The sequence below is a fragment of the Protopterus annectens genome, chromosome 6.part0 (genome assembly GCF_019279795.1).
Source record: "Protopterus annectens isolate FY-2018-M chromosome 6.part0, PAN1.0, whole genome shotgun sequence".
Classification (NCBI taxonomy): Eukaryota; Metazoa; Chordata; order Ceratodontiformes; family Protopteridae; genus Protopterus; species Protopterus annectens.
This window is the reverse complement of record NC_056737.1, coordinates 1,626,078,266-1,626,104,015: the sequence shown is the minus strand read 5'-3', so window position 1 is coordinate 1,626,104,015 and position 25,750 is coordinate 1,626,078,266. Positions and strand designations below refer to the sequence as shown.

At 43.3% G+C, this 25,750-nt stretch overlaps 1 protein-coding gene across 1 annotated transcript in view; it reads right to left on the bottom strand.

The window, feature by feature from the left end:
* The window catches only part of DNAH7 (dynein axonemal heavy chain 7), a 4,771,155-nt gene that overhangs the window by 2,277,941 nt on the left and 2,467,464 nt on the right, over positions 1–25,750 (bottom strand). Inside the window, exon 27 of the mRNA XM_044073696.1 lies at positions 25,137–25,286. Coding sequence (XP_043929631.1) covers positions 25,137–25,286 — 150 coding nt within the window. The remainder of the gene's footprint in view (positions 1–25,136; positions 25,287–25,750) is intronic.

The window sequence follows — 25,750 nt, the reverse complement described above, 5'->3', positions numbered from 1 at the left end:
AATAATTCTACAATCTCCCCAAATCTGGGGTATGAAGAAATTGGGACCTGGGTGAACCTTCTCCTTCAGAGGTCAATGGCAGAGTAAGAGCTTCCATAGGAGAATCTATGGTCTTGCTCTTACTCATATAATTCATGAGAGCTTTGGCTGTCAGCAAACCCAAAAGCATTTTGAGCTCCATGAGGAAGGAAAGGTTAGAGGTGCCTAGTGCTGGCCTATCCTTTGGCTTAAGGATGAGGCCTCAAGGACTCAGGCCAAAGTCTAGGTGAGAATCCAAGGCTAAAAGTGCATCACCTGCCTTTGCTGAAGGACAGGTGATGATCTTTTCCCAGAACTTGAACACCAGTGTGGAATCCAGTGATCCTGAAGACACCCCAGTTGGCGCCAACCCCAATCTTGAAGGAGAGGAGGCAGATATCTATGCTATTGGAGACCTTGATACCCATGGTCCATTTGGCTCTGGTATCAAGAATGACACAGAACAAGTCAGTACCAAAAACAGGTCCAAAAACTTGATGTTGAGGGCCTACTGCCAAGATGTACATGTCCCTGACAGGACTAAGGACTAAGGTCAAGTGCAGAGATTGGAGCAGAGGTGACTGCAGTTTGTGGGCCAAACTAATCTGCCCTGGAAACCAAGGGTGAGTGGATGATACACATGTCTATCTGTGCCTTGAAACATGCCCTCATCATCCAATCCAAGTTGTTATTGGTAACACTTCTAACAGACATAGTAGACCTAAAAGAGTAAGCGGGGTGATGGGAGCTGAGAAACCTAGACAGAGTTTCCTACTGGAAATCAGAGTTGGTTCAGTGCAAGTGGGTACCAAATAAGTGGACTCTGTACCTTAATGGAGGGAGTCATTGGAGAATTCTCATGTTTTCTTCTTCTCTTCCCTTTCTCAATATTTCACCTTCTCTTTTTCTTTCTCCTTAACATTTCTATCATCATCTGACCTGATCCCAGAGTCAGAAGGGAAAATTCCCATTAAAATTAACCTATTACATTGTTCAAGAAGAGAGCAGGGCCCAAAAGCCTTACAGATTTCATGTGGCCTGGAGATGCTCCAGATCTCAGCATACAACACTGAGCTAGTGTGTGTCCTTGGGCAGAATCCTGTGCCCACAACTGGCACACTTTTTAAAACCCAGTACCTTTTCCATTATAAAAAAGGATACAGGCAGCTCAGTAAATCACTACAAAGAAGCAGCATTCACAAAAACATTACTATAATCAGGAAAGAAAACTTTGCTAATCTTAATCACTATTAATGCACAGGAATGGAAATCATCAAGAAAAATTCTGTATGCCAGTAGCCTAATAGCAACTACTATACTAAAATAGAATGATTTTCCCTTTGCCTATCTGGGAATGAAGAGAGCTAAAAATAAGTTATGTACTCACTGTAAAGTTCCATCTGTGTTTCCCATTTCATTCTTCCTCAACAGCTGGGTTCGGATCAGATCTTCGGTTCCAACTCGGCTGCTACTATAGCTCGTGGCCATCTAAAAGCTCTTGAACTCCTCCCTATCCACAATGCACAACCCCTAACTAACATACCTTGGATCTTGTTTGCTAGATGACACAGTAAGAAATTTTAATATAATATTTCTGATAGAAGAAGCCATTATCTGCAGCTCAACATAAGGCACAGTGGTGTTCTTATAAACTCTCGTTCTTCCAGAAATCCATACTGACAAAGGATGGGGGTTGGTGGGTTGGGAGTTGAGGAAGAATGAAAATGGACAGCACAGATGGAATATTATAAAACACAGATGGAATATTATGGTGAGTACATAACTTCTTTATCCAATGTTGTCAATTACTTGAAACCCTGGGTGGGCTTTAAGGAAGGATATTCCTGAGCACTGTTGAACCAAAAGCAGTTCTACACCTCAAGACCAGCTCTAGTTTGTAATGTGTAATAAAGGTATGAGGATTAACCCAAGTTGCAGTCACACATATGTCGCCCATGGAATGGTAGATAAAAATACTGACGCGGTTGCTATGAATCTAGTTGAGTGGGCTTTTAAAGGTTTTGGTAATGAGATACCCAATTTACTGTAGACAAAGGATATACAGTCGGCAAGCCATCTTGCCAAAGTTACCTTTCTAACTGATTTACCTACTTTGAAGTCTGCAAAGCAGATAAATGTTCTGTGCAAGTAGAAATACAACTGTCTGAATATCTAACAAGTGTAACATGTACTCTCTTTGTTTTCAAATTTTGAAAAGAAGACAAGCAAATTAATGGACTGATTAATACTGGATTCCGACACCACCTAAGGAAGGATAGGAGGGTTTGTTCGTAGTGTTACTCTTTCCCTTTGAAAAATCAAGTAGGGAGGTTTAGAGGACAATGAAGTTCAGAAAATCTTTTGGATTAATTAAATTCACTAGAAAAATTGTTTTCGTGGTCAGGAATTTAAGATCACATTTAGCTGCTGGTTCAAATGGGGAATGAATTAACGCATGCAGTACTGAATTAAAGTCCAATGGTAGAGCGGATATTTATAAGGTAGTCTCAACAGAAGAGTGCCTCTCAAGAAGGCCTTACAAAGCTTAGATGAAGCAAGGGAAGAATTTTCAAATCCAATGTGGAAGTTCGAGATTGCTGTCAACTGAACTCTAATGGTTAAGGAGTTAGCTCCTTTGTTGAAAACTGTCAACAAAAACTCAAGGACACTTTGTACAGGGTCTGAAAAAGGGTCAATATATTTCTGATGTACCCAAAAAACAAATCTTTTCCATTTACTTCTCTAAAGTTTCCTTGTACAAGTTTTATGGGAAGATAAAAGTAATTGACAGACGGGATGGGAGCATTGGTTGTCTGGCTATTAATGGAAGTGGAGAAACTATGCTGTCAGCTTTAGGTTTGAAATATCTGGGTGAACCATGCCTGTCGGATGGGACAGGAGGTCTGGAATTGGATCCAGAATCCAAGGTGGGTACAGTAGATGAGGCCAAAGAAAGAGGAACCAAATCTGTTGAGGCCAGTATGGTGCAATGAGGAAGCCTCTTCAACCTGGCAGCTTTCTGTGGAAATTTGGGGATCAAGGGAGTTGGGGGATAAGCACAGAGGAGACCAGGGGGCCAATTATGGAGCACATCAAAGAAGCTGCTGCACGTGTGGTTTAGGGGAGAAGCAAAAAGATCACAGTAAGGTTGGCTCCACTGATGGAAAATCATTTCTGTCACTTTCATGTTGAGAGACCACTCGTGAGGTAGTAGAACAGACCTGCTCAATCTGTCTGCTATCACGATAAACTTCCCTGGAATGTGAATTGCTATCAGAAAGCAGTTGGATGAGATCACCTACTGCCACACTCTGAGGGCTTCTTGACAGAAGGGGTAAGACCTGGTTCCTCCTTGTTTGTTGATGTACCAAAGTACTGATATATTTTCTGTTTGAATCACAATTGTCCGAAAGGGACAGCATCTTGGAAAGCCTGCAATGCTAAGAGCACTGCTCTCCTTTCTAGGACATTGATATGCATATTGGCCTCTTTGTGGACCAGGTTACCTTGGACTGTTTTACCCAGGAAGTGCCCCCACGCAATCTAGAATATGTCCATGGTCACTTTGACCATGGGTTGAGGAAGAATGAATAGATGACCCTGTAAAACCTAATCTGATTGAATCCACCTCTTACATGCTTAAGTGATTCTTATATGGGCTGACATTCATTGATAAAGAATCGACCATTGCATTGCTAGTATCCATTGAAGAATTCTCATATGAAATCTTGCTAGGGGAACTAAGATTATGGCAGCTGAAATTGATCCCAAGGCTTAAATAATCGACCGGGTTAGAATTTGGCACTGTGAACTATTTTTCTGACCTGGAATCTGATAGTTTGCACTCTTGCTACAGGAAGAGAAGCCATTACTGACACTTTATTGAAAACTGTTCCTATAAACTCCAGTATCTGAAAAGTTTCTGAGATTTGTTGCAATTTATAGAAATTCCTAAAAGGGAGCAAGTTTGGAATACCTGATCTCTCACTCTTATTAGCAGATGCCTGGTAGGGGCGGTGATTAGCCAATCGTCTAGATAAGGGAACACCCAGCATCCCTGCAGTCTCAAGTGAGCTGCTACCAATTCCATGTATTTGGTGAACACCCTTGTGGCTGTGGTGAGACCTAAGGGCAGGGCTTGGAACTGGTAATGACTGGCTCTCAGCTGGAAGCGTAAGTACCTTCTGAAGTGTCTGCTCGTTTTTATGTGCTAGTACATGTCTTGAAGGTCTATTGATCACATCCAGTTGTCCTTGCCCAAAACTTGAAGTTCTATCAAGCACATCCAGTTATCCTTGCCCAAAAAGGGCAACATGGACTGAACCATGACCATCTGAAACTTTGTGCATCAAACTGATTTGGTCAGGTTGCTGAGATCCAAAACTGTTCTCCAGTCCCTGTTTTCCTTGGCACTAAAAAGAATCTTAAGTAAGTTCCATATTCAATCTGGTCTGGTGGGACCTCTTGGATGACTCTTATTCATAGCACCTTTTGCATTTCTAGTGCTGCTGCTTTCCTCTGACTGGGTGGAACACTGGGAAATTTTGTCAAGATGCAGGTGGACAGAAAAAGAGGATTATATAACCTTTGGAAATTATCCTCTGCACCCATGTATCTTTTGTAATATATAGTCAGGCTCTTTGGTGCAGGGATAAATGACCCCTGGTTGCCTCCAGAGGAGGACAATCAGACCTGCTTTTAGGAGTGCTGATAGGGTCTGTCCAAGAAAGAATGTCTACAAACTTGGTTTTGCAGGCCACCTTTACCATGTGGGCAGTGTCTTCCATTTGAGCTCTCCCCTCTCCCTCTGGGGGAACTGTCCCAATGTGAATCTTGGAAAGGACACTGACAGTTTTTGAACTACATTTTTCATCCTTCTCACTGGTTCCAAGAAAAGGTTATTTGAGGGGTCGAAAAACATACTCCCACAGCAGATAGAGTCTTTTCCATCATTTTCACAACTGGAGAGTGCATCCTTCACTTTGGGGTGGAATAAAGAAGTTCCATCAAAAGGGCCACTGACAAAAGAGGACTTGAAGGGCTCCTCAAAATCACATAAGTGCATCCAAGCATACCTCCCCAACTGATGTGCCTGAACCTGGTGCCCTTGAGGCACCTTCGGCTGCATGCAAAATAAGCCTCATGGATGAATTTGAAATAGATTGGAGGGGTAAGCAAATGAGAGGCCACAGATGATTGGGCCTCAGCAGAAATTGTCCCCAAAAGGGATTTTGAAAGTGCTTTGATCAAGTCGCTTTGCAACCTAGCAAAATATGCCAAATAGTTCAGCAACCTAATAGCAAAGGTCACTGAAGCATAGACACTTCCCAAATCTGTCCATCACCCTACACTCCTTGTTAGGGGATGAACTTTGTTCAGCAAGTTTCTTCTTAGTGGCCTCCACCATGACCATGGCATCCACAGGCACCCCCTTACTCCAAAATTCCTTCCCTATAGGGGGAGCCAGAATCCTATCTGGTCTCTTAGGTAATGGCTGAATTGAGGCAGGGTCATTCCATGCCTGCCAAGAGACCAAATCAGTGAGCTCATTGGTGGGTGAGTAACCTAGGAGGTAGACGGGCCAACTCCAAAGGGCTACAGAAATAAGGACTCCTCTGGTGGAGGGTTGCTGGGGGTCCAACAACCTCTTTGTTTCAGGATCTCAAGGATGTCTCAAAATGAGACATCTTCTGGAGATGATTGTGGGGACCCTTCACCCATGTCGAAATAAGTATCCTTAGTGAGTGACTCTTGTGAACAGTCCAGGTGCTTTCTCTTGCAATTTCTCTTCCTAGGAACCTTCTCAGTAGAGTGCTCTTGGGAAGTATCAGAAGAGACAATGAAACCATGCTGGGTGGTCTGTGGGTCTTGAGCTGGCTGTCCCTGTGGCATCAAATGATGAGGCTCCAAGCACAGAGACATCTGGGGCTGGATTGAAGATCCAAGTAGGTTGGATCCATCAGTCCTGTCGAAGCAGAAAATACTCTTTTCACAACCTCGAAGGCAGACTACCTCAGGGAGAAAGAGAAGACCTTGGCACTGAGAAGGCAGGCTTCTCGAACACTCTCTCCTCCCACTCCAAAAGCAATCTCCCCGAGGAGGAAGTCAGAGCTGAGCTATCCAGTGCCGAAGCACCAAGGCGAAGAGATGGCTCAGAAACCTTCAGAGTCAACTCCAGCACCTCAGATCCGACAAGGAAGCTTTGGCTCTGACAGTCGTCTGGATCAGAAGATGTCAGGGTCAGGGCACTCAAGAGTTAGTCTTGGATCCAAAGATAAGGTTATCTTTGGATCCAAGCCAGATGGACCCAGAAGGCTTGGATCCAGGGACTCTAAAGCAACCAAAGGGATCAGAGAAGGAGTATGAGGTGGTGGTGTGGTTGATGGATGGGCCCCCTGACTCAGAGTTGCAGGAGCCTGTAAAACACCCATCCAGATCTGCACCAAGAGAAACTTACTCATCATTCCAGCCACATCTTCCTCAGTCAAACTTCTGGATGAACAAGACGAGGCCAAGGAAGGTGACTTTGAATAGAGCCTTTCCATACAGGGGGGAAGGGACCCTGGAAGGCACAGGATCAAAACAGGGAGAATACTGGCTTCTTGCAAACAATAAGACCTGAAACAGTCAGATCCAAAGGTTTCTTAGTCAGATTCAAGCATGCAGGATCCATTAATATCTTTAGCTTCAGATCTGAAGGGGAGGAGATTTAAGACCTTTTCGGATCTGATTTTGATCTTTTCCTAGAAGGTTCTGAAGATGGAGTTGAGGAAGTGGAATGTATCAGAGAATGAGATTTTGACTCCTTAGACTTTACTTTTGGGGAATGAACCCCAGTGATAGCTTCACCAAAGGATGATGGGAACAAACATTTAAGAATAAGCTTATTTTTCTATCCACAAGCACTCTGGAATTAAAGTTATTGCAAATAGAACAATCCTCCTCAGGTGCTGTGGACCTAAGCAATAAACACAAAGCATATGGGTGTCTGAAAGAGGCAATTTGTGCCCACATTTCAGACATTTTTTAAGGTCAGAAGGACCCTTCTCAGCCATAACAGCATCAATAACAAAAACAACAGACGGAAAAGATAAGAACTTTTCTTTTTTAAAGACAGAGGGGAAAAAATAGAAAGATAATACTAACAATGGTAATTATAATTACACAAGCATGTAAGAAGAGAGAAAACTGAGGCAAAAAACTACCAACAATGGTAAAAATAGAGCTACACTAATGTAAGAGGGTAAGGGAATAATGAGTGTAAGAGAAATGTAAGACTTTTATAGAAATAATACACATCCATTTTTTTCCTTTTTTTTTTGTAATAACCAAGGCCCAAGAGGTAAACCTGACCATGTCTTTTCACGAAAAGTGGCAAAGGTGGGAGGTTGGCATAATGGTTAAGGTGTTTACCTTACTGACACAAGGTACAGGGTTTTGTTCTCCCATGGGGTAATTGGCTAGGCTTTTTTTGGTTACCACAAGCTTTAATAATGGCCGAGTTGGATTCAAGGTTCGGATCCAAACACAACAGTAGTGGATAGAATGAAAATTGACATCAGATACACTATTTTCTCCTAGGTCATACAAACAAACATACATGATTATGCCTGCAGCACCATTCATTTAGATGCAGCCAATTAACATAGCAATATGATAACAAATACAATGGTGCAGTGTTACATTTGATATGAGGGCAACCATGATATACTCTCGTAGGCAATCAGAGAACTACTAAAAGTGACTTTTAAATACTTTTTAGTGAGGCTTTTATGCATTTATTTTAAAAAAGAAGTTATATACTTACCATAACATTCCATCTGTGTTGTCCATTTTCATTCTTCCTCAACATATGGGTTCAGATCTGACACTCGGATCCAACTCAGCCATTACTCCAGCTTGTAGTGACCAACAAACTCTTGAGCACCTTTCCTACCCACAATGCACCATGCCTAACTTCCCTCAGATCTTATTCACAGCTTGAGGGAGAGAGAGACCCATAACTGGAGTTCAACACAAGGGACATATGGAGTCCTTGGTGTCCTTAACAGTCTCATTCCTACAGGAGTTGTTTGTGAGAAATGGAGGGGGATGGAGGGTGGGGAGTTGAGGAAAAATGAAAATGGACAACACAAACAGAATGTTATTGTAGGTACATAACTTCCTTATATGATGTTGTCAATTTTCAGTCATTCAATATTCAATGTATGAGAGAGTCTCCAGCTACCTAAATTCCTAGGTGGACTCTAAGGAAAGATGTTCCTGAGTATGACTGAGCCAAAGGCCGCTCTTCCCATCGAGACCAGATCTAGTTTGTAATGAATGATAAAGGTATGAGGATTTGACCAAGAAGCAGTCACACAAATATCCATGGATGCTCTAGACTGGAACAAGGTGGAAGTAGCCATAGATCTAGTGGAATGAGCCTTTAATGGTTTTGGTAGTGGGGGATTAAATTTAGTGTAGATAAAAGAGATGCAATCTGTCAACCAACTGGCTATAGTTACCTTTGTGACAGATTTCCTCATCTTGTGATGTGCAAAGGAAACAAAGAGCATGTCTGTCTTTCTAATTTGTTTTGTTTGGTGCAGATAGAAATGTAACTGCCTATGAACATCCAGTAAGTGCATTATATATTCTCCTTTATTTGTAAAGTTTGCGAAGAATATTGGCAGGTTAATGTTGGACCCTGACACCACCTTAGGTAAGAAGGAAGCACTGGTACGTAAACTGTCCCTATCCTTGTGGAAAATCAAATATGGGGGTCTAGAAGATAATGCTTGAAGTTCTGAAATTCTTCTAGCAGATGTAATTACCATTAATAAGATAGGCTTCCAGGTCAAGAAGTTTAAATCACATTTAAGTTGCAGGTTCAAAGGGAGACTGTGTCAATGCTTGCAGTACCAAATTTTAATCACATGGTGGTATGGGATCTCTGTAAGGAGGTCTAAGTAGAAGAGTACCCTTCAAAAATGCTTTGCATATTTTGGAGGAAGCCAAGGAAGAATTCAGAAATCTGACATGGAAATTCAAAATTGCTGTGAGATGGAGTTTAACAGTCGAAGAACTAGTACCCTCATTACATAAACTCGCTAAAAATTCAAGAATAGAATGTGTCGGGACTGAGAATGGTTCTACCCGATTTTGCACTGCCCAATAAACAAATCTTCTCCATTTACTTTTGTAGAGTTTTCTCATAGATGGTTTATGGTAAGATAACAGAATGGAATGGACAGACAAAGACAGCATAGGTTGCCTGGCTATTAAAGGAAATGAAGAAACCATGCAGTCAGTTTTAGATTTGAGATGTCCAGGTGAATCATGCCTGTCGGGTGAGACAGAAGGTCTGGAGTTGGATCCAGAATCTAAGGTAGGTACCGAAGATGAGGCCAAAGGAAGGGGAACCAAATTTGTTGAGGCCAGTAAGGTGCAGTGAGGATTACTTTGCTCTTCACCCTGGTTGCTTTCTGAAGGAATTTGGGAATTAAGGGAGTTGGGGGGATAGGCATACAGAAGACCAGGGATGCCAATCATGGAGAACAGCATCCCTCGGTACTCTCCCAATGGAGGGACTAGGGCAAAGAAGCTGCTGCACTTGTTTAGGGGAGATGCAAAGAGATCACAGCAAGGCTGGCCCCACTGATGGAAAATCATGATCATCACTTTGCTGTTGAGAGACCACCTGTGAAGTAATAAAATGGACCTGCTCAGTTTGTCTACTATCACGTTGGACTTCCCAGCAGTATACATTGCAATTAGAAAGTGGTTGGAGTAAATCGCCCATTGCCACACCCTCAGGGCTTTTTGATACAGGGGATAAGATTTGGCTCCCCCTTGTTTGTTGATGCAACAAACACTGACATGTTGTCCGTTTCGATTGCAATTGTTTCAAGGGGGAGAGCATCTTGGAATGCTTGCAACACCAAAAGCACCACTCTCAGTTCCAGAACTCTGATATGCAAGTTTGCCTCTTTGGAGGACCAAGTGCCTTGGACTGTCTTCCTCAGCAAATGCCCCCCTCACCCAATCTGGGAAGCATCAGTGGTCACTATGGCCTTGAATTGAGGGAGAATGAAAGGATGACCTTGCAACAGTTGGTGTGACTGCATCCACCAGGAAAGATACTGTTTGCATACCTGAGTTATTCTTATCTTTGTCAAAATGGGTTGAGAGAGAACTGATCATTGTGTTTGTAGTATCCATTGCAGAATTCTCATAGTTCATAGGTTAGTACTAAGCTAATTGCCCTTGTGGGCCATTTTAAGCCTAGCCAATTACCCCATGTGAGAATCAAACCCTGCACCTTGTGTCTGCCAGGTAAACACCTTAACCATTCTGCTATCCTCCCATATGTGGTATCTTGCTAAAGGAACTAAGATTATTGTCAATGACATTGATCCAAGGGCTTGCAGAATCAAACAGGCTGAAATTCTGTTACTGCAAATAATTTTCTTGACCTAATTTCTTATTGTTTATATTTTTGAAAGGGAAAGAGACACTATCATAGATATTGTGTTGAATATTGCTTCCATGAATTCCAATGTCTGAGGGGGTTGTAACTGAGACTTTTTGTAACTGAGGGTTATTCCAAGATTTGAATAAGTTTGCAATACTTGGCCTCATGCTTGTACCAGTTGATGCCTGGTCAGAGTGGTAATGAGCCAGTCATCTAAATATGGAAACACCCAGAATCCCTGTAGTCTCAGGTGAGCTGCTGCTACTGTCATGCACTTGTTGAACACCTTGGGGGCTGTGGTGAGGCCAAAGGGCAGTGCTCTAAACTGGTAATGACTGGCTCCCAGCCAGAAGCGCAAGTACCTTCTGGAACATTTGCTCATTTTTATGTGATAATATGCATTCTGAATGTCTATTGAGCCCATCCAGTTATCCTTGCTCAGAAACAGCAGAACAGAGTGAACTATGAGCTTGGTGTATCGAACCAATTTGTTCAACACACTGAGATCTAAAATCAGTCTCCAGTCCCTGTTTTCTTTGGTACTAAAAAGAATCTTGAGTAAGTTTCAGATTCTATTTGGTGTGGGAGGGACCTACTGGATGACTTTTTTCTAGCAGCTTTTGCATTTCCAGTGCTGCTGCCTCCCTCTGATTGCGTGGAACATCAGGAATTTTCCTGAGAAATGGAGGTGGAAGGGAAAAGAGAATAATATAACCTCTGGAGGTGATTCTCTGCACCCACGTATCCTTTGTTAAGATTAGCCAGGCTTACTGGTGCAGAGATAAGCAACCTCTGACTGCCTCCAGAGAAAGGCAATCGGGCCTCCATTCAAGAGCACTGAAAGGGTCTGTTGGAAAAGATATCTCTAGACCCTCAGTTTTATGGGCCTACTCTGCCACGGAGGCATCTTCTCCCATTATTGCTCCCCCTTCTGCCTCTGAGGGAACTAACTTCACATGTGTCCTGGAAAGGACTCTGATACTTCCTGAACCACATTTTTCAACCTCCTCATTGGTTCATGGAAAAGGGCCACTGAGGGGTTGAAAAAGCTACTCCCACTGCAGACAGGTTCTTTCCATACTTCTCACACCTGGAGAGTGTGTCTTTTACTGTGGGGCCAAACAAGGAAGAACTGTCAAAAGGAGAATTGACAAAAGATGACTTGAAGGGCTTTGCAAAATCACAGAGGTGCATCCAGGCATGCCTCCTGATGGAAATGCCTGACTCTGAAGCCCTTGAGGTGCCTTCTGCAGCATGTGAGATGAGCCTCATGGATGAATTTGCAATAGATTGAAGGGCAGCCAACTGTGAGGATACAGAACTTTGAGCCTCTGCAGTACTGGACCCTGAAAGGGAATATAAACGTCCTTTAATCAAGCACCTTTGCAATCTCTTAAAGTGTGCCAAGCAGTTTGGTGATTGGACAGCAAAAGTCACTGAAGCATATACTCAGTTCTCAGATCTGTCCAGCACCCTAGATTCTCTATTAGGGGATGCAGAGTGAAACTCTGTTCCACAGGTTTCTTCTTTGTAGCTGCCGCCATGACCATAGCGTCATCTGGTACTCCCTTACTCCAATGCTCTCTTCCTACTGGTGGGCCAGAATCCTGTTGGGTCTCTTGGGGGTCAGCTCAATCGTATCAGGTTCCTTCCACGCCCGCTTAGACAGCAAGTCAATGAGGTCATCTGTGGGCAGTGTGACCAAGGAGGTAGATGGGCCAGTCCTGAAAGCTTCGAGAAATACTGACTCCTCAGAAGTTAAGTTTTGGGCAGACCAACCACCCTTCTGTTTAAGGATCTCAAAGATGTCTTCAAATGAGATCATTGAGTGGTGAATTGGGAGACCCTTCTCCCTCATCAAAGTCAGTATTCTCCATGACAGACTCCTGGGGGGAGTCCAAGTGCTTCCTCTTGCACATCTTCTTCCTAGAGACTTCTTCTGTGGAATGATCTGGAGAGTATTGGAAGAGATAACAATACTTGGCTGGGTGGTCTGGAAACTCTGGTATGGCTGTCCCAGTGGTGTAGAATCCTGAGGATCATGGTGCAAAGTCAGTAGAGATGTCAAGGGAGGATCTGAGGGGGAAGGACCTGCCTGACCTGCTGGAGCAGAGAAAACCCTCTTTACAATCTCAAAGGCAGACTGCTCCAAACAGAAGAGAAGAAAGCCAATGGTGCCGAGAAAGCAAGTTTCAGGCCCGCCACTTCCCTCTGTTGTGAGATCCGTCCACCAGAGATGGAAGTCGGAGATGGGATGTCCAACACTGAAGCTCTGAGGGGAAGAGATGGCTCTGAAAACCTCAGAGTTTACTCTATTCCCAGGGATCTGACATGGAAGCTTCAGCTCTGAGAGACATCCAGATCCAAAGATGTCTGGGCTGCTGCATTCAGAGTAACAGTCGGATCAAAAGACACAGCTGCCTTCAGATCCAACACAGAAGGGCCCAGAAAGCTCAGATCTGAGGATTCTAACACCATAGGTTTGGTCAGAGGGGGAGTTGTTATTGGTGGAGTAGCAGATCGACGGTGTTCCTAACCTGAGGCGGTAGGAACTGCAAAGACTCCCTTTTGAAACTGCTCCATGAAGGACCTCATCATCCTTTCCACACCTGCCTCCATGATACTTCTGAAGGAACGAGAGGAAACCACTGAAGGAAACTTACAGTGATGTTCCAGGAAAGGGGGAGTGCACACTGGATGGTACTGGATCTATGGTGGGGTAATACTGAGTACGAGGCAATGGTTTAGGATCTGAGGACTTCAGATCCATAGTGTGCTTCTTCGGAGTGGAGGAAGGACTTGCAAGATACCTGATCTGTTCCGAGAATGGTCAGATCCTAGGTAATGTCAGATCCGATTTTATTTCTTTTTCTTTGGTTCCAAATTAGTTGAAGCCATGGAATTGAAGATCTGGACCTTTTTGAAAGCTCCTTGGATTTTGCCTTGGGAGACAACTCCAGCAACGGCCTGGGAAAAAGGAGCTGGCAATAAACCTTTTAATATTAATTTATTTTTTCTTTCTGTGAGAGCTCTGGGGATGAATTCACTGAAAATGTCACTGTCCTGGTCAAGATGCTCAGCTCCTTAACAGTATACGCATAAAGTGTTGGCACTGGAAAAAGCCTTTTTCAGACATAGGTACAGGTGATGCTGAAAATGGGCTTTGGCTCAGTTGGACATACGCAGTTAACAAGTGTAAAAATAAATAAATAAATATTAGCAAAAGAACTAACTTATCTACTCAGACAGTAATAAATTAAATACTGTCAGTAGAAAAAGGAAAGGGAAGAGAAAAAAGCAAACTTTTTTTTTTTTTTTGTAAAATAGAAAGAAGAAAGGTCTAACACCCTTAACGGAAGGGGATATGCATGGGTAGGAAAGGCCTGCCAACAATGGTAGCGAGAATACACTCAAGTGTAAATGGGAAAGAAAAGATGAAGAAGAGGAGCAAAAACTTGACGGAAAGTACAAAGTTATCAAACAGAGAGAGATTTAATAAACAGATGGCAATTAAAGAAAATATTTTAAAGAAACAGTACTCATCTTAATACGATCGCTCGAGAGCAACAGTCAACCATGTCTGGTCATGAAAGTGGCAAAAGAGATCTGACGGAAGTTAGGCATGGTGCAGTATGGATAGGAAATGGCTTGAGAGTTTGCAGGTCTCCACAAGCCAAATCAGATCTGAGTGTTGGATCTGAGCTCATATGTTGAGGGATGAATGAAAATTGACAACATAGGTTCATAGGTTCATACTAGGCTATCTGCCCTAGGGCATTTATAAGCCTAACCCGAATGTGTTTGGCTTTCGCCACCCATTTTAAATTTATTTTGCTATGCCCTTTTTCGAGGTTAGTATACTGTGCCTCTGTCTAACAGTGACATAGAAGTGATACCCGGGGTAAACCTATGATCCCCCATCCACTCATTAAGATTCCTCTTGAAGAGAGTCAATGAGGGACTCTGCCTAACCTGGACTGGAATTTTATTCCAGAGTGAAGGGAGCCTCTGGGTTATGAATCTGTCCCTCCAGCATGTCCTATTTATTTCAGTGCTGAGGTTCAAGTCTCTCGGTAGCTCGATGGGATTTGGATTTTCTGAGGTGCAGCATGTCCATTAATTCCGGGTTGGACATGGCTTTATACGTCAGGCACAGATCGCCTCTGAACAGGCGGTATGCCACTGAGTAGAGCTGGTGTTTCTTTAACTGGGCAGCATATGGCATCTGTTTGAGCCCTTTGATTCTCTTGGTGAGGTACTTTTGGGGTCTGTCCAGTTGCTGCAGGTGTCTGGTAAGGTACATCCCAAAAGGGGCATTGTACTCAATTATGGGCCTGATGAGGGATGAGTAAAGAGGCACGATGACCTCCCCTGATCTAGATGTGAATCCCTTCATGATTAGGTGGGCTATATAAAATGTTTTTCTAACCACTTTGGCCAAGTGGTTGTCAAATGAGAGATTGCTATCAACTTGGGTCCCCAGGTCCCTAATTACTTCTTCTGTACTTAATGGATTACCACCTATGTGGTAATTTGTGGGCACTTTGTTTTGCCAAAGGGATGACTATACACTTTTTGGCATTTAGCTTGAGGCCATGGCTCTGGCACCAGTTGTCTGTTTCTCTGAGGCCCTTTTGGAGGATGCTTGTGCTGGCTGGAGAGTCGATTATGGCGCCCAGTTTGCAGTCATCTGCGAACTTGGTCAGGCACAGTCCTTCCGTGTTGGCCTGTACCTCCGAGAAATATATACCGAACAAGAGAGGTCCCAGGAATGAGCCTTGTGGGACACCACTTGTAACTGGTTTAGTGTCTGACATGGCTCCAGCAATTCTAACCATGTGGGTTCTGTCCTTGAGCCAGCTTGCAATCCATCTAGTGACATAGGGGTTTATATTTAAGCTGGTGAGCTTATCTATAATGCCCGAGTGGGGTATTGTATCGAAGGCTTTTGCGAGGTCCAGGTAGGCTGCGTGGACCACCTTCCCCTCGTCAATGGCCTTGGTGATTGTTTCAAAGAAATCAACCAGGTTTAAGAGGCAGGATCTGCCCTTAAAGCTGAACTGGGTAGGCTCCAGTGTCTGTAGGTCCCCAATATCTTTATTTATGAGGTCCATGATGATCCTTTCCATAGCTTTGCAGACCAAGCTAGTCAGGCTTATGGGGCGATAGTTTCCAGGATCCGTTGAGGCACCACCTTTATGGAGAGGGACCACTGTTGCTGTACGCCACTCTTTGGGCACATATCCTGAGGTAAGGCTGAGATTGAACAGTAGTTTTATGTTTGGGTTTAGCTCTTCTTGGAGTTCATGTAGGGCAGCCGGGACACCGTCTGGTCCCATTGATGCTGTGTTTTTGCTTTGGAGAGGGAGGCTCTTACCTGAGCATCTGAGATGTCAGCACTCTGCTGGGATAGATATTTGCCCTTTTGGTGGGGAGGGAGAAGTTTTGAACCTGTCAGCTAGGATGTTGGAAATGTCTGTGGGTTCGGTGTATTTTTGTCATTTTGGACTAATTCTGAGCATATCTGGGAATTACCACCCAGGTTCCTAACATAACTAAAGAAAGCCTTGTGATTATCCTTAGTGTCCTGTGCAATTTCTCTCGAAGCTGGCCTTAGATAATTTTATGAGTGCCCGTAGTTTTTGCTAATACTGATCAGTGATGCCTTCCCTTTTGGGATTTTGCTCTATCATTTAGTAGCTTCCTCCTTCTGTTGTATAGTTTGTTTATGGCTGGGGTCCACCAGACAGGACGTCTGCCTTTGGAGGATTGGGTCTTGGTTTTATTTGGGATCGCATGATCCATGCATTCCTGAAGGTGTTCATAGAATGCGTTTATAAAGGATTCTGCGGTCTGGGCGTATTTTCCACAGGCCGGGGCTTTGAAGGATTCCACCTGGGTTTTGAGGAGTGTGAAATTTGCTTTAGAAGTTTTTCACTGTGGTTTTCTGGGCAGGGGGTGGGGTCGGGATGTGAATATCCAGTGAGATTAGTTTATGGTCTGATCTTACCAGTGAAGTATACACTTCTGGTCTGGAACATAGAGTCCCCATGTTGATGATGATCAGGTCCAGTATGTTTTCCCCTCTTGTGGGAGTGGTAACAAGTTGTTCCATAGCATTTGAGGTTTATAAATTCTAGGAACCTTTGGGCTAGGGTGTTGGAGCTAGAGTAATGCTCCCAGTCTATGTTTGGGTAGTTGAAGTCGCCCAATATAATGGTGTTTGGAGAGACCTTCATATTTTCCAGTGTTCTCAGGAAGGGCGAATGGGGTTCCTGGGTTTGGGAGGGTGGTCTGTAGCAGGCTATAAACTGGAAGGCAGTTTTACCCACTGTTAGTTGCACATGGATAGTCTCTGATGCTTCGTGCTTTGCCACCAACCTGGAGGTGTGGGTATCTTTGATGAATATCGATACTCCCCCTCCTTTTGTGGTTCGGTCCAAGTTTTGGGGCCGAAAAGCATGGTATGAGGTATAACCTGGTAATGCTGGGGTGCTCTCGGGAGCCCTGAACCAGGTTTCTGTTACTGCACAGATATCGATGTTCTCCATGCTAAGGAGAGTTTCGAGTGCATGCATCTTGAGGTTTAGACTTCTGGCGTTGAGTAGCATTACTCTTAGTTTCTTATCCCTTGTGATACCTATGGAGGTGTGTTTGTCTTTTGAGCCTTGCCTAAAAAAGGCACTATGGGGGTAGCAAGAGCCTTTGCCAATATCCGAAAGCCCAGGGGTAACAGGTGCAAGCCGTCCCTAATGAAGCATTGTGGCTTGTCGAGCATATCATCCCAAGCTGACAGGCATTGGATCCCCTTTGAATGACACCAGTACTTAAGCCAATTGCTGAAATTGATCATCTTGTCTTCATATTGTGGCATCATTCTTGGTGAGGGTAAGATGCTACTCAAGGTCAGGGTCATACCGGCCTGGGTTACATGCTCAGAGAGCTCCTCTATGTCTCTTTTCATGTAGTCCAGGGAGGTACGTCTCAGGTCATTCACACCAGCATGGACAATGACTGAGTCATATTTGTACTTGCCTTGGAGTGACCTGAGTGCTTGTGTTATGTGGCGGATCCTAGCGCCCGACAGGCTGCTCACCGTGACCCTCTCCTTGTTCAGCCTGATGAGTGGGACGTCAGTGTGCCTGATAGAGTCACCTATTACAAGTGTATCAGGTGTGTTGTTTAGTCTTAAGGGCTGTGATTGTTCGGCACACTGGCTTTGTGAGATATGTGTTGCACGTGTTTTGTTTTGGGGTAGCGGTTGCTTGGGTGTCTGCTTTGGAGGTCTCTGCTGCTTAGGCAGATCTTTATTTAGAGCCTCCGAGTATGTTTTTGTGTGATTATGTGTTTGGTTTGTTGTCGTGGTAGGTCTATGCGAGACTGAAATTGTAGTGAGTGTGGTTTCCTTCTCCTCTTGACTGGCTATGCCAGTACTGAGTTGAGAGAGCTTAGCCTCCAGTTTGGCTATATGGTTGCATCTCTCACATGTGTTGGAATTTGTTGGGAGGAGGAGAGGGTTGTCCGTGTACATGAGGCAGTTGCAACATTGCCTCAAGATTCCCAGATTCACCAGCTGGACCGGAGAGGAAATTGACAACTGACCTTTGGACATGCTAGAATAATATTGGGAATTCCTTTATAATTGAAAACAAGGGGGAGTGAGGGTGTAGTGCTTTTAATTTTTAGTGCTGACTTATATAATTGCTTTAGTGAGCAAGTGCCAGGTAACTTAAGTGCAATGTATTACAGGTAACTTAAATGCAAAAACGACAAACAGTAACTTTCTTTCAAGTGAAACAAGGAAATAAGTACAGTAAGCAATGCAGATATCACTAGTGATCCACAGAAGCACTGAGAAGCTGCGTATTAGGTGGAATTAGCGTTCCAGGGAAATAAAAAGCAAACAACCAGCATATAAACAATGCTAGATTCAGCAGGCCTGGATCTAGTCTATGCTACAGCAAACAAGTTGTACCAATTTCAGTAAGATACAGTTCAAATATTCAGGCACTATAAACCTTTAACCAGAAATTCCCAGCTGAGAAGGGCAGAGTCCAGCCTCTTCTCCCACAAGAGTGCAGACCACGAACCTTCTTAATGTAAAATAACTGGCCTGAAGCCCAAGTGCTTAAACCAGAACTAATACACTTTAAAAATAACAGACACTGGGCTCTCAATCAGCAGTTCCCAACTTAGAAGGATGAAAGCTACCTGTCCTGCCACCACAGTGCACAGCACAAACATCAGATTGAAAGTCATGTACTTACCATAATGATAGATCTGTGTTGTCTGTTTCCATCCTTTCTCAACTAAAGAGTTTTGTATCCAACTTTTGCCACTTTTTTCCAGACTTAGGATCTGTAGCTCAGACTCTTTCCCCTGCCCATAATCCTATCCTGTACCCAACATTACCTTAGATTGAGTTTGCCCTTGAAACCTGCAAAACCATTACATTAATTACTAACATCTATTACCAAAGACAAGGAAGTAGAAGACTGCATGACGCTGCAAAAGAAAACATGCACCGGAGCTGCAAGAATATGAAATCCTGCGCAAGTGTCAGCCTATACACTCATACCCAAAGCGAAAGGAAGAAAAACTTTTTATGAGATGGAAAGGGGAAGAAGGGAGGGATGTTGAGGAAGGATGGAAACAGACAACACAAATTTATAACTATAGTAAGTACATAACTTTTGTATCTAATGTTCGTCTTTTCTGTCCATTCCTTAACTGATGGGACACAGTCCCAGCTACTTGTTTTCACGGGTGGTCTCTTGGAAGGATGTTCCAGAGAACTGCATAATTGAAAGCTGCCCTATCTTTGGAAACCAGATCAATTTGTAATGAGAAATTAAAGTATAAACATCAGACCAGTTGCTGGCAGCACAAATGTCATCAATCAAGGCCCTAAAACAAGCTGAAGAAGTGAAAACAGATCTTTTTGAGTTTGCTTTTGGTGGTCTAGGTAAGGCCAAACCTTTTTGCTTATATACATGGGAGATACAGCCAGTCAACCATCAAGTTAAGGTAACCTTTGATATGCCTAGACCCTTTTTGGCTTTAGAATGTAAAACAAACAATTGCTCTGACTTCCTAAAATGTTTGGTTCCATGAAGGTAGAGACATAATTGTCTCTGCACATCCAGTAAATGGAGCATAATGGAGCATGTATTCTCCTTTGTTTGAAAAACTTGCAAAGAAGACTGATAATTCTCTGACTGAATGAAGTATGTGAAGCTATTTTAGCAAAAAGGAGGGGTTAGTGCGTAAAGAAACCCTGTCTTTGTAGAAAATAATAAATATATGGAGGTATGCAAAACAGGGCTTGGAGCTCCAACCCCCATCCAGCTAAGTAATTGCTACCAGGAAAAGGGTTTTCCAAGTCAAACATTTTAAGTTCACCTTGGCAGCAGGTTCAAAATTAGCTTAGGTCAGGAGTTGTAGCAAGACAGTCATGTCCCATGGGGGAGTAGGATCCTTGAAGAAAAGTACCTCTCAGGAAAGTTTTGCACAACTGCGCACCTTAAGTCAGGCTAAGAAAGTGTAACTCTATGGAGGTCTGAAATTGCCCACCAGCTGAACAGCGACAGTTGAATAACTAGCACCATTATGGAAAAAGGAGGCAAATAAATCTAATACTGCTGATAAAGGAGCTGAAAAGGGGTCTGAATTTTTATGTGAAGCCCAAATAGAAAATATGTCCATTTACTTTTGTGAAATTTCCTAGTGGAGAGTTTCTGAAGGGAAGTAAGAATATGGACCACTTGGGATGAAAGCATGGGCTGACCAGCCATCAGTGGAAGCAAAGAAACCATGTAGTTAGTTTTAGGGCTCAAATGTTCATATGAGGACCTCTGCAGGGCTAGTCACTCAGCAATGTGAACCTAGGCTCTATATGATTATCACTGCTGAAGTGACACCCTGACCACATGTGCAAAAATAGGAAAAGGATGGATGGATGTCTGAATGTGGCATTTCAGACGGATGAGACAGAAGATCTGGAATTGGATTCAACACTCAGGATGGGTGTACTAGGTGATGCCAAAGGAAGCAAAACTACACTTGTTGAGGCCAAAAAGGGGCAATGAGGATCACCATGCTCTACCGTTGTAATGCTTTTGGCAGGAATTTCAGAATTAGAGGAGTTGGTGGAAAGGTATATGGAAGATCAAAAGGCCAATCATGAACCAAAGCATCATTCAAGGACTTCCCCCTCTAGAGGGATCAGGGCAAAGAACCTGCTGCATTTGGAGCTGACAGAAGGAGCAAAAAGATCACAGCATGTTTGGCCCCAAGAATGAGAGATTTGTATCACTATTGTTGTACTGACAGACCACTCATGAGGCAGCAGAATATACCTGCTCAACCTGTCACCTAGAATGCTGGTCTTCCCTGGTATGTGCACTGCCGTCAGTAAGCAGTTGAAAGATATCGCCCACTGCCACACACTCATAGCTTCTCGGTACAGGGGGTAGGAGCATGTTCCCCCTTCGTTGAAGTACCAGATTACTGACATGTTGCTGGTCTAGCTAGAAACTAACCCTAGAGGATGGACATCCTGAAATGAATGCAACATTAGGAAGACTGTCCTTGTCTCTAAGACACTGGTATGAAGATTAGCCTCTGATGGGACCATGTGCCTTGGATCATTTTTCCCAGGAAATACCGCCCCTCCCCATTTGGGAAGCATCTATAGTACTGTGGCATAAAACACCTCTGTAGACTGAATCCACCTAGTTACATGATCTCTGCAGATCCCTGTTAAATATAGTGTAAAAGTAATGGACTAGGGTCTGATTAACTACTGGACCATTAGTGTCCACTGTAGCCCTCTCATATAATACATTGCCAAGGGGACTAAAGTGATTGGCGCTGCCATTGATCCTAGCAGTTGAGGAAACAGTCTGGCAGCTAGCGTCTGATAATAAAGTTGTTGAGCCTTATAGAGTGAGTAAATGTTCTTTGGTAACCTTGCAGACTGAATGGTTGTGTACAAATGGGCTCCTATGAATTCTAGGACCTGTAGTGGGGAAAACTGAGATTTGTCCTGGTTCACTGTAATTCTGAGGTTGGACCATAGCTGAACCAAAAGGTTTCTGGCATGAACTAGCATAGACCTGGTAAGAGCACTAAAGAGTCAATCATCTTTATAGGGGAACCTCTGGAAACCTTGCAGTCAGAGATGAGCTGCAACCACTACCACACCTTTGATAAACATTTGGGGGGCTGTGGTAAGACCAAAGGGCAGGGCTCCAAACTGAAATTCACTGGATTTCACCTGGAAGCAAAGAAACCTTCTGGAGCATCTGTCCTTTTTGATGTGGTAGTAAGTATCCTGAATGTCTATCGAGCACATCCCATCATCTTTCCTCAGAAAGGGAAGGACAGACAGTGCAGTGACCATCCACAGCTTTGTGTGTTTGACATACTGATTCAAGTGATTGAGGTCCAGAATTGGCCTTAGGTCCCCATTCTTTTTTGGCACTTAAAAGAATCTGGAATAGGCTCTGAGCCCTTACTGATTTGGAGGGACTTCTTGGTTAACTTGCTTGTCCAGCAACTTTTTTATTTCTAATGCTGCTGTTTTTCCTTAGGAGGGTATTACATTGGAAATTTCTTTTGTTTAGGTGGTGGATAGAGAAAGGGGATGAAGTATTCTCTGAAAATTATTTTCTACACCAAGACATCTTTGGTGATGGAAGTCCAGGCTTCTAGGTGCAGAGACAAGTGTCCCCCAATTGCCTCTACAGTGCAGCAGTTGGGCAACCATTCATGAATACTGAAAAGGCCTCTCAGGGAAAGGACCCCTGAGGCCTTGATTCTACGGGGCTCTTTTGCCACAAGGGTGACAATTACTGTTAGAATGCCCCCCTCTGCCTCAGGGGATCTATCCTCTAGAGGAATCCTAAGAAAACCCTTGGGACTTCCTAAACCACAGATTCTTACCCACCTTTTTGTTTTCTAGAAAAAGTTGTGTGTGTGTGTGTGGGGGGGGGATAAACCATATGTCTATACTAGAAAGAGTTTACACATCCTGTTTATTCCTAGAGACTGTGTGTCTTTGACCTTGGGGCCAAACAAAGTTGAGCCATCAAATGGGGCATTAATAAAAGATATCTTAAAGGGCTCTGCAAAATCACACAAACACATCCAGGCATACCTCCTTACTATGATACCTGTTTCTGTGGCTTTCAAAACACCTTCCATTGCATTAGATATGAGATGCATGGAAGCATTTGACAGGGAATGAAGGGTAGTCAGCTGCAAATTCACATTGTTTCTGTCTTCCACAACATGGACCCAGAAAGTGACTTGGAAATCTCCTTTGTCAAATCTTTTTGAAACCTAATCATGTGTGCCAAATAATTCAGTGACCTTAACACAAGGATAGCTGAAGCATAAACTCACTTCTCAAACCTGTCCAAAGCTCTGAACTCTCTGTTAGTGGGAAGGACAGAAGATCTTTCTTCTGTGAGGTCCTTCTTAGTGTCTGCCACCATTACCATGGCATCCACTCCTGTGTCTTTGCTCCAGTGGGAGTGGTCTTTAGGGGCAATAAGATATTTGTCTGGTTTCCTGTGGATTGGTTCCATGATGTCTGTTCCCTTCCATGCCTGGCAAGAGATTAAAATCCACCATCTCATCAGATGAAGGAACCACTCATTGAGTAGCTGAGCCAGAACCAAAAGCATCAAGGAATATGGATTCCTCATGGGAAGGATTTTCAGAAGACCAATCTCCTTTCTGTCTGAAAAGCTGAAGGATATCCCTGAATGAGATGTCCTCAAGGGGTGATCTAGGGCAATTGTGCCTGTCATCAAAATCTGTGCCTTCTGTCATGGACTTCGGGGGGGGGGGTCAATGTGTCTACTCTTACACTTATGCTTCCAAGGAGCCTCTGTGGGGAGGGGGGAATTGAAGGTCCAGAGAGGAATCAGAAGTCTGAAGGGAATCCTGAATGAGGACTGTCTCAAGGCTAGTATGGACTGGCTGTTTTGATAGGGTAGACTGTGCAGGATTAGGACTCAAGACTATCATTTTCTGGGCAGGTGGAGTCAAGAAAGATACAGATGTCCATTTTTCATCCTGGGAGAGAGTTCTCTCCAACTCCTCAAAGGCAGAAGCTGAGTGGAACACAAGATCACTCCAGTAGGAGCTGAAGCTGTCACACCAGCATGAACAAGAGTACAACTCCAACTCTGCTCTGAGAATGAAGCTGGAGCCAAGTTATCCAATGCTGAGGCTCCAAGGGGACAGGAGAGCTCTGAGAGGTTTGGAGTCAAACCCTTACTCCAAGACTCAATGCTGATGCTTCAACTCTGAGATCATTCCTGCTCTGAAGAAAATAAAACCTGTTTGGTCAGAGACTATGCAGTAGTCAGAGATGACCACACATTCAGATCTGACATGGACAACCTTGAAGAACTCGGATCCAACATCCCCAAACCCAGAGGTCAGATTAGGGTAAGAGTAGTCATAGGCAAGGGAGAGTGTCCAAAGCTCACTGGCCTGATGGAAGATGCAGACTAAAGAACTTCCAACTGAATTTGAGTCCTGAGGAACTTCCTCATCATTCCATCACCATCAGATTCTGTCAAGCTTCTGGTAGATCTGATGGACCTTATTGACAAAGATGTGGAAGGTGGCCTCAAAGTTCTCTGTAAGGATTTCTCCTGTGGAAAGGGTGATCATAGCCTAGGAGAGACTGGATCCTGGGAATACCTCAGTTCTGGTAAGAGAGGAGGAGTCTTGGATTGCATTGGAATTGGATTAGAGTGATTAGTAGAATACAAAGGCTTGGAAATTTTTGTTGTCAGAGCTGAAGATAATAAGGATGACAGAAAGCAATCAGGTGATTACTTCCTTATCTCATTGCCTTTTTCTTTGTACCTGTCACTCTTGTCTCCCTTGTGTTTATCCATGGTCTTTTCCCTGATGGAGAAGATCCGGATGCAGATGTTGAGGAGTCAGAACAGATGGAAAAAGAAGGAGCTTCAGCTGAAAAACAGAAGTTACACTAAGAATACCAAAAGGTTTCAAATAGCAAAAACTGTAAACATATAACTGAATAGAAGCCTGAGCCAACAACTTATGTCCTTACTCTATGAGTAGCAAATGAGATCTGAGGTAATGTTGGGAACAGGAGGGGATTATGGGTAAAGGGAGGAGCCTGAGCTATGGATCCTAAGTCTGGAAAAAGCTTCTGAAGTCAGATCAGAGGTCGGGTCTGAAACCCAGTATTTGAAGAATGGACAGAAAGGACAACATCAAATTCTAAACTATTACTTAACTTCAAAATAAAATGAAAACAACGATCCTCTTAATTTCAATATTCAGTAATAAGTCTGGATTCACATCACCCGCTGCTTACAACCATTCCAAGCAAATATTCAAGAAAATGATGTATGGGTTTTCAATTGGGGTACATACTTACATGATGACTGAATAGATACAATTATATATGCCTAGCATTTTCTTTTCTGCAAGTGCTGTAAGAACAATATCCAGACACAGCACAAGGAGCAACTAGATAACATCTTTTGTAAACTTGTAAATTATGAGCCTGGACTAGAAACAACAATGACAAAACTGACATATGAAGACTTCAGCCATAGCTCACAAGTCCCAGTTATGGAAATCAATATACTACAAATGTACTTACTGCAGACACGGCAAATGCTCTGTAGCTGACTGCCAGGATACCATCTGACCATTCATGTGACACTGGATCAAACTGGCCATAAAGTTGGCCCATTGTAATAGACTTTGGGTTGATAACTGTAATCTGAACTTTAGTTTCATCCATCAGGCCCTGCATATATAATGAAAAAGTTAAGCATGTTGTCTCAGTAATTACAGTATAGCTTAAATTCCTTTAAGAAGCAAAAGTAAACTATATTTGTGCAATATACTTACGGTAAGGGTAGATCTTCAAGAGAAATCTCTGTGAATTATAGCAGATGGATTTACTCCCTTTCTAATTCCTATTTCCCAGAAATATGCCCAAAAATAATGGTCATCTTCAGTATGAAGAAGAAAGGCAAACCTCACTCCAAGCCAAAGAGGGAATTGAAGTAGCATGTACATTCCTCATTTTCTGTGGTTCTTCAAGACTGAAACTCAACAGGGAGGTGTGTTTATTGTAAGCAAATTCTAATGATAAGTAAATGAAAGCTGTGTACCTGCCATAATGATAGATATGCAAGAACAATGTTCATCTTCTGTAACCACAGGCATTAAGTCCACTCATCGGATAAAAAATTCCTAGGTTGCTAT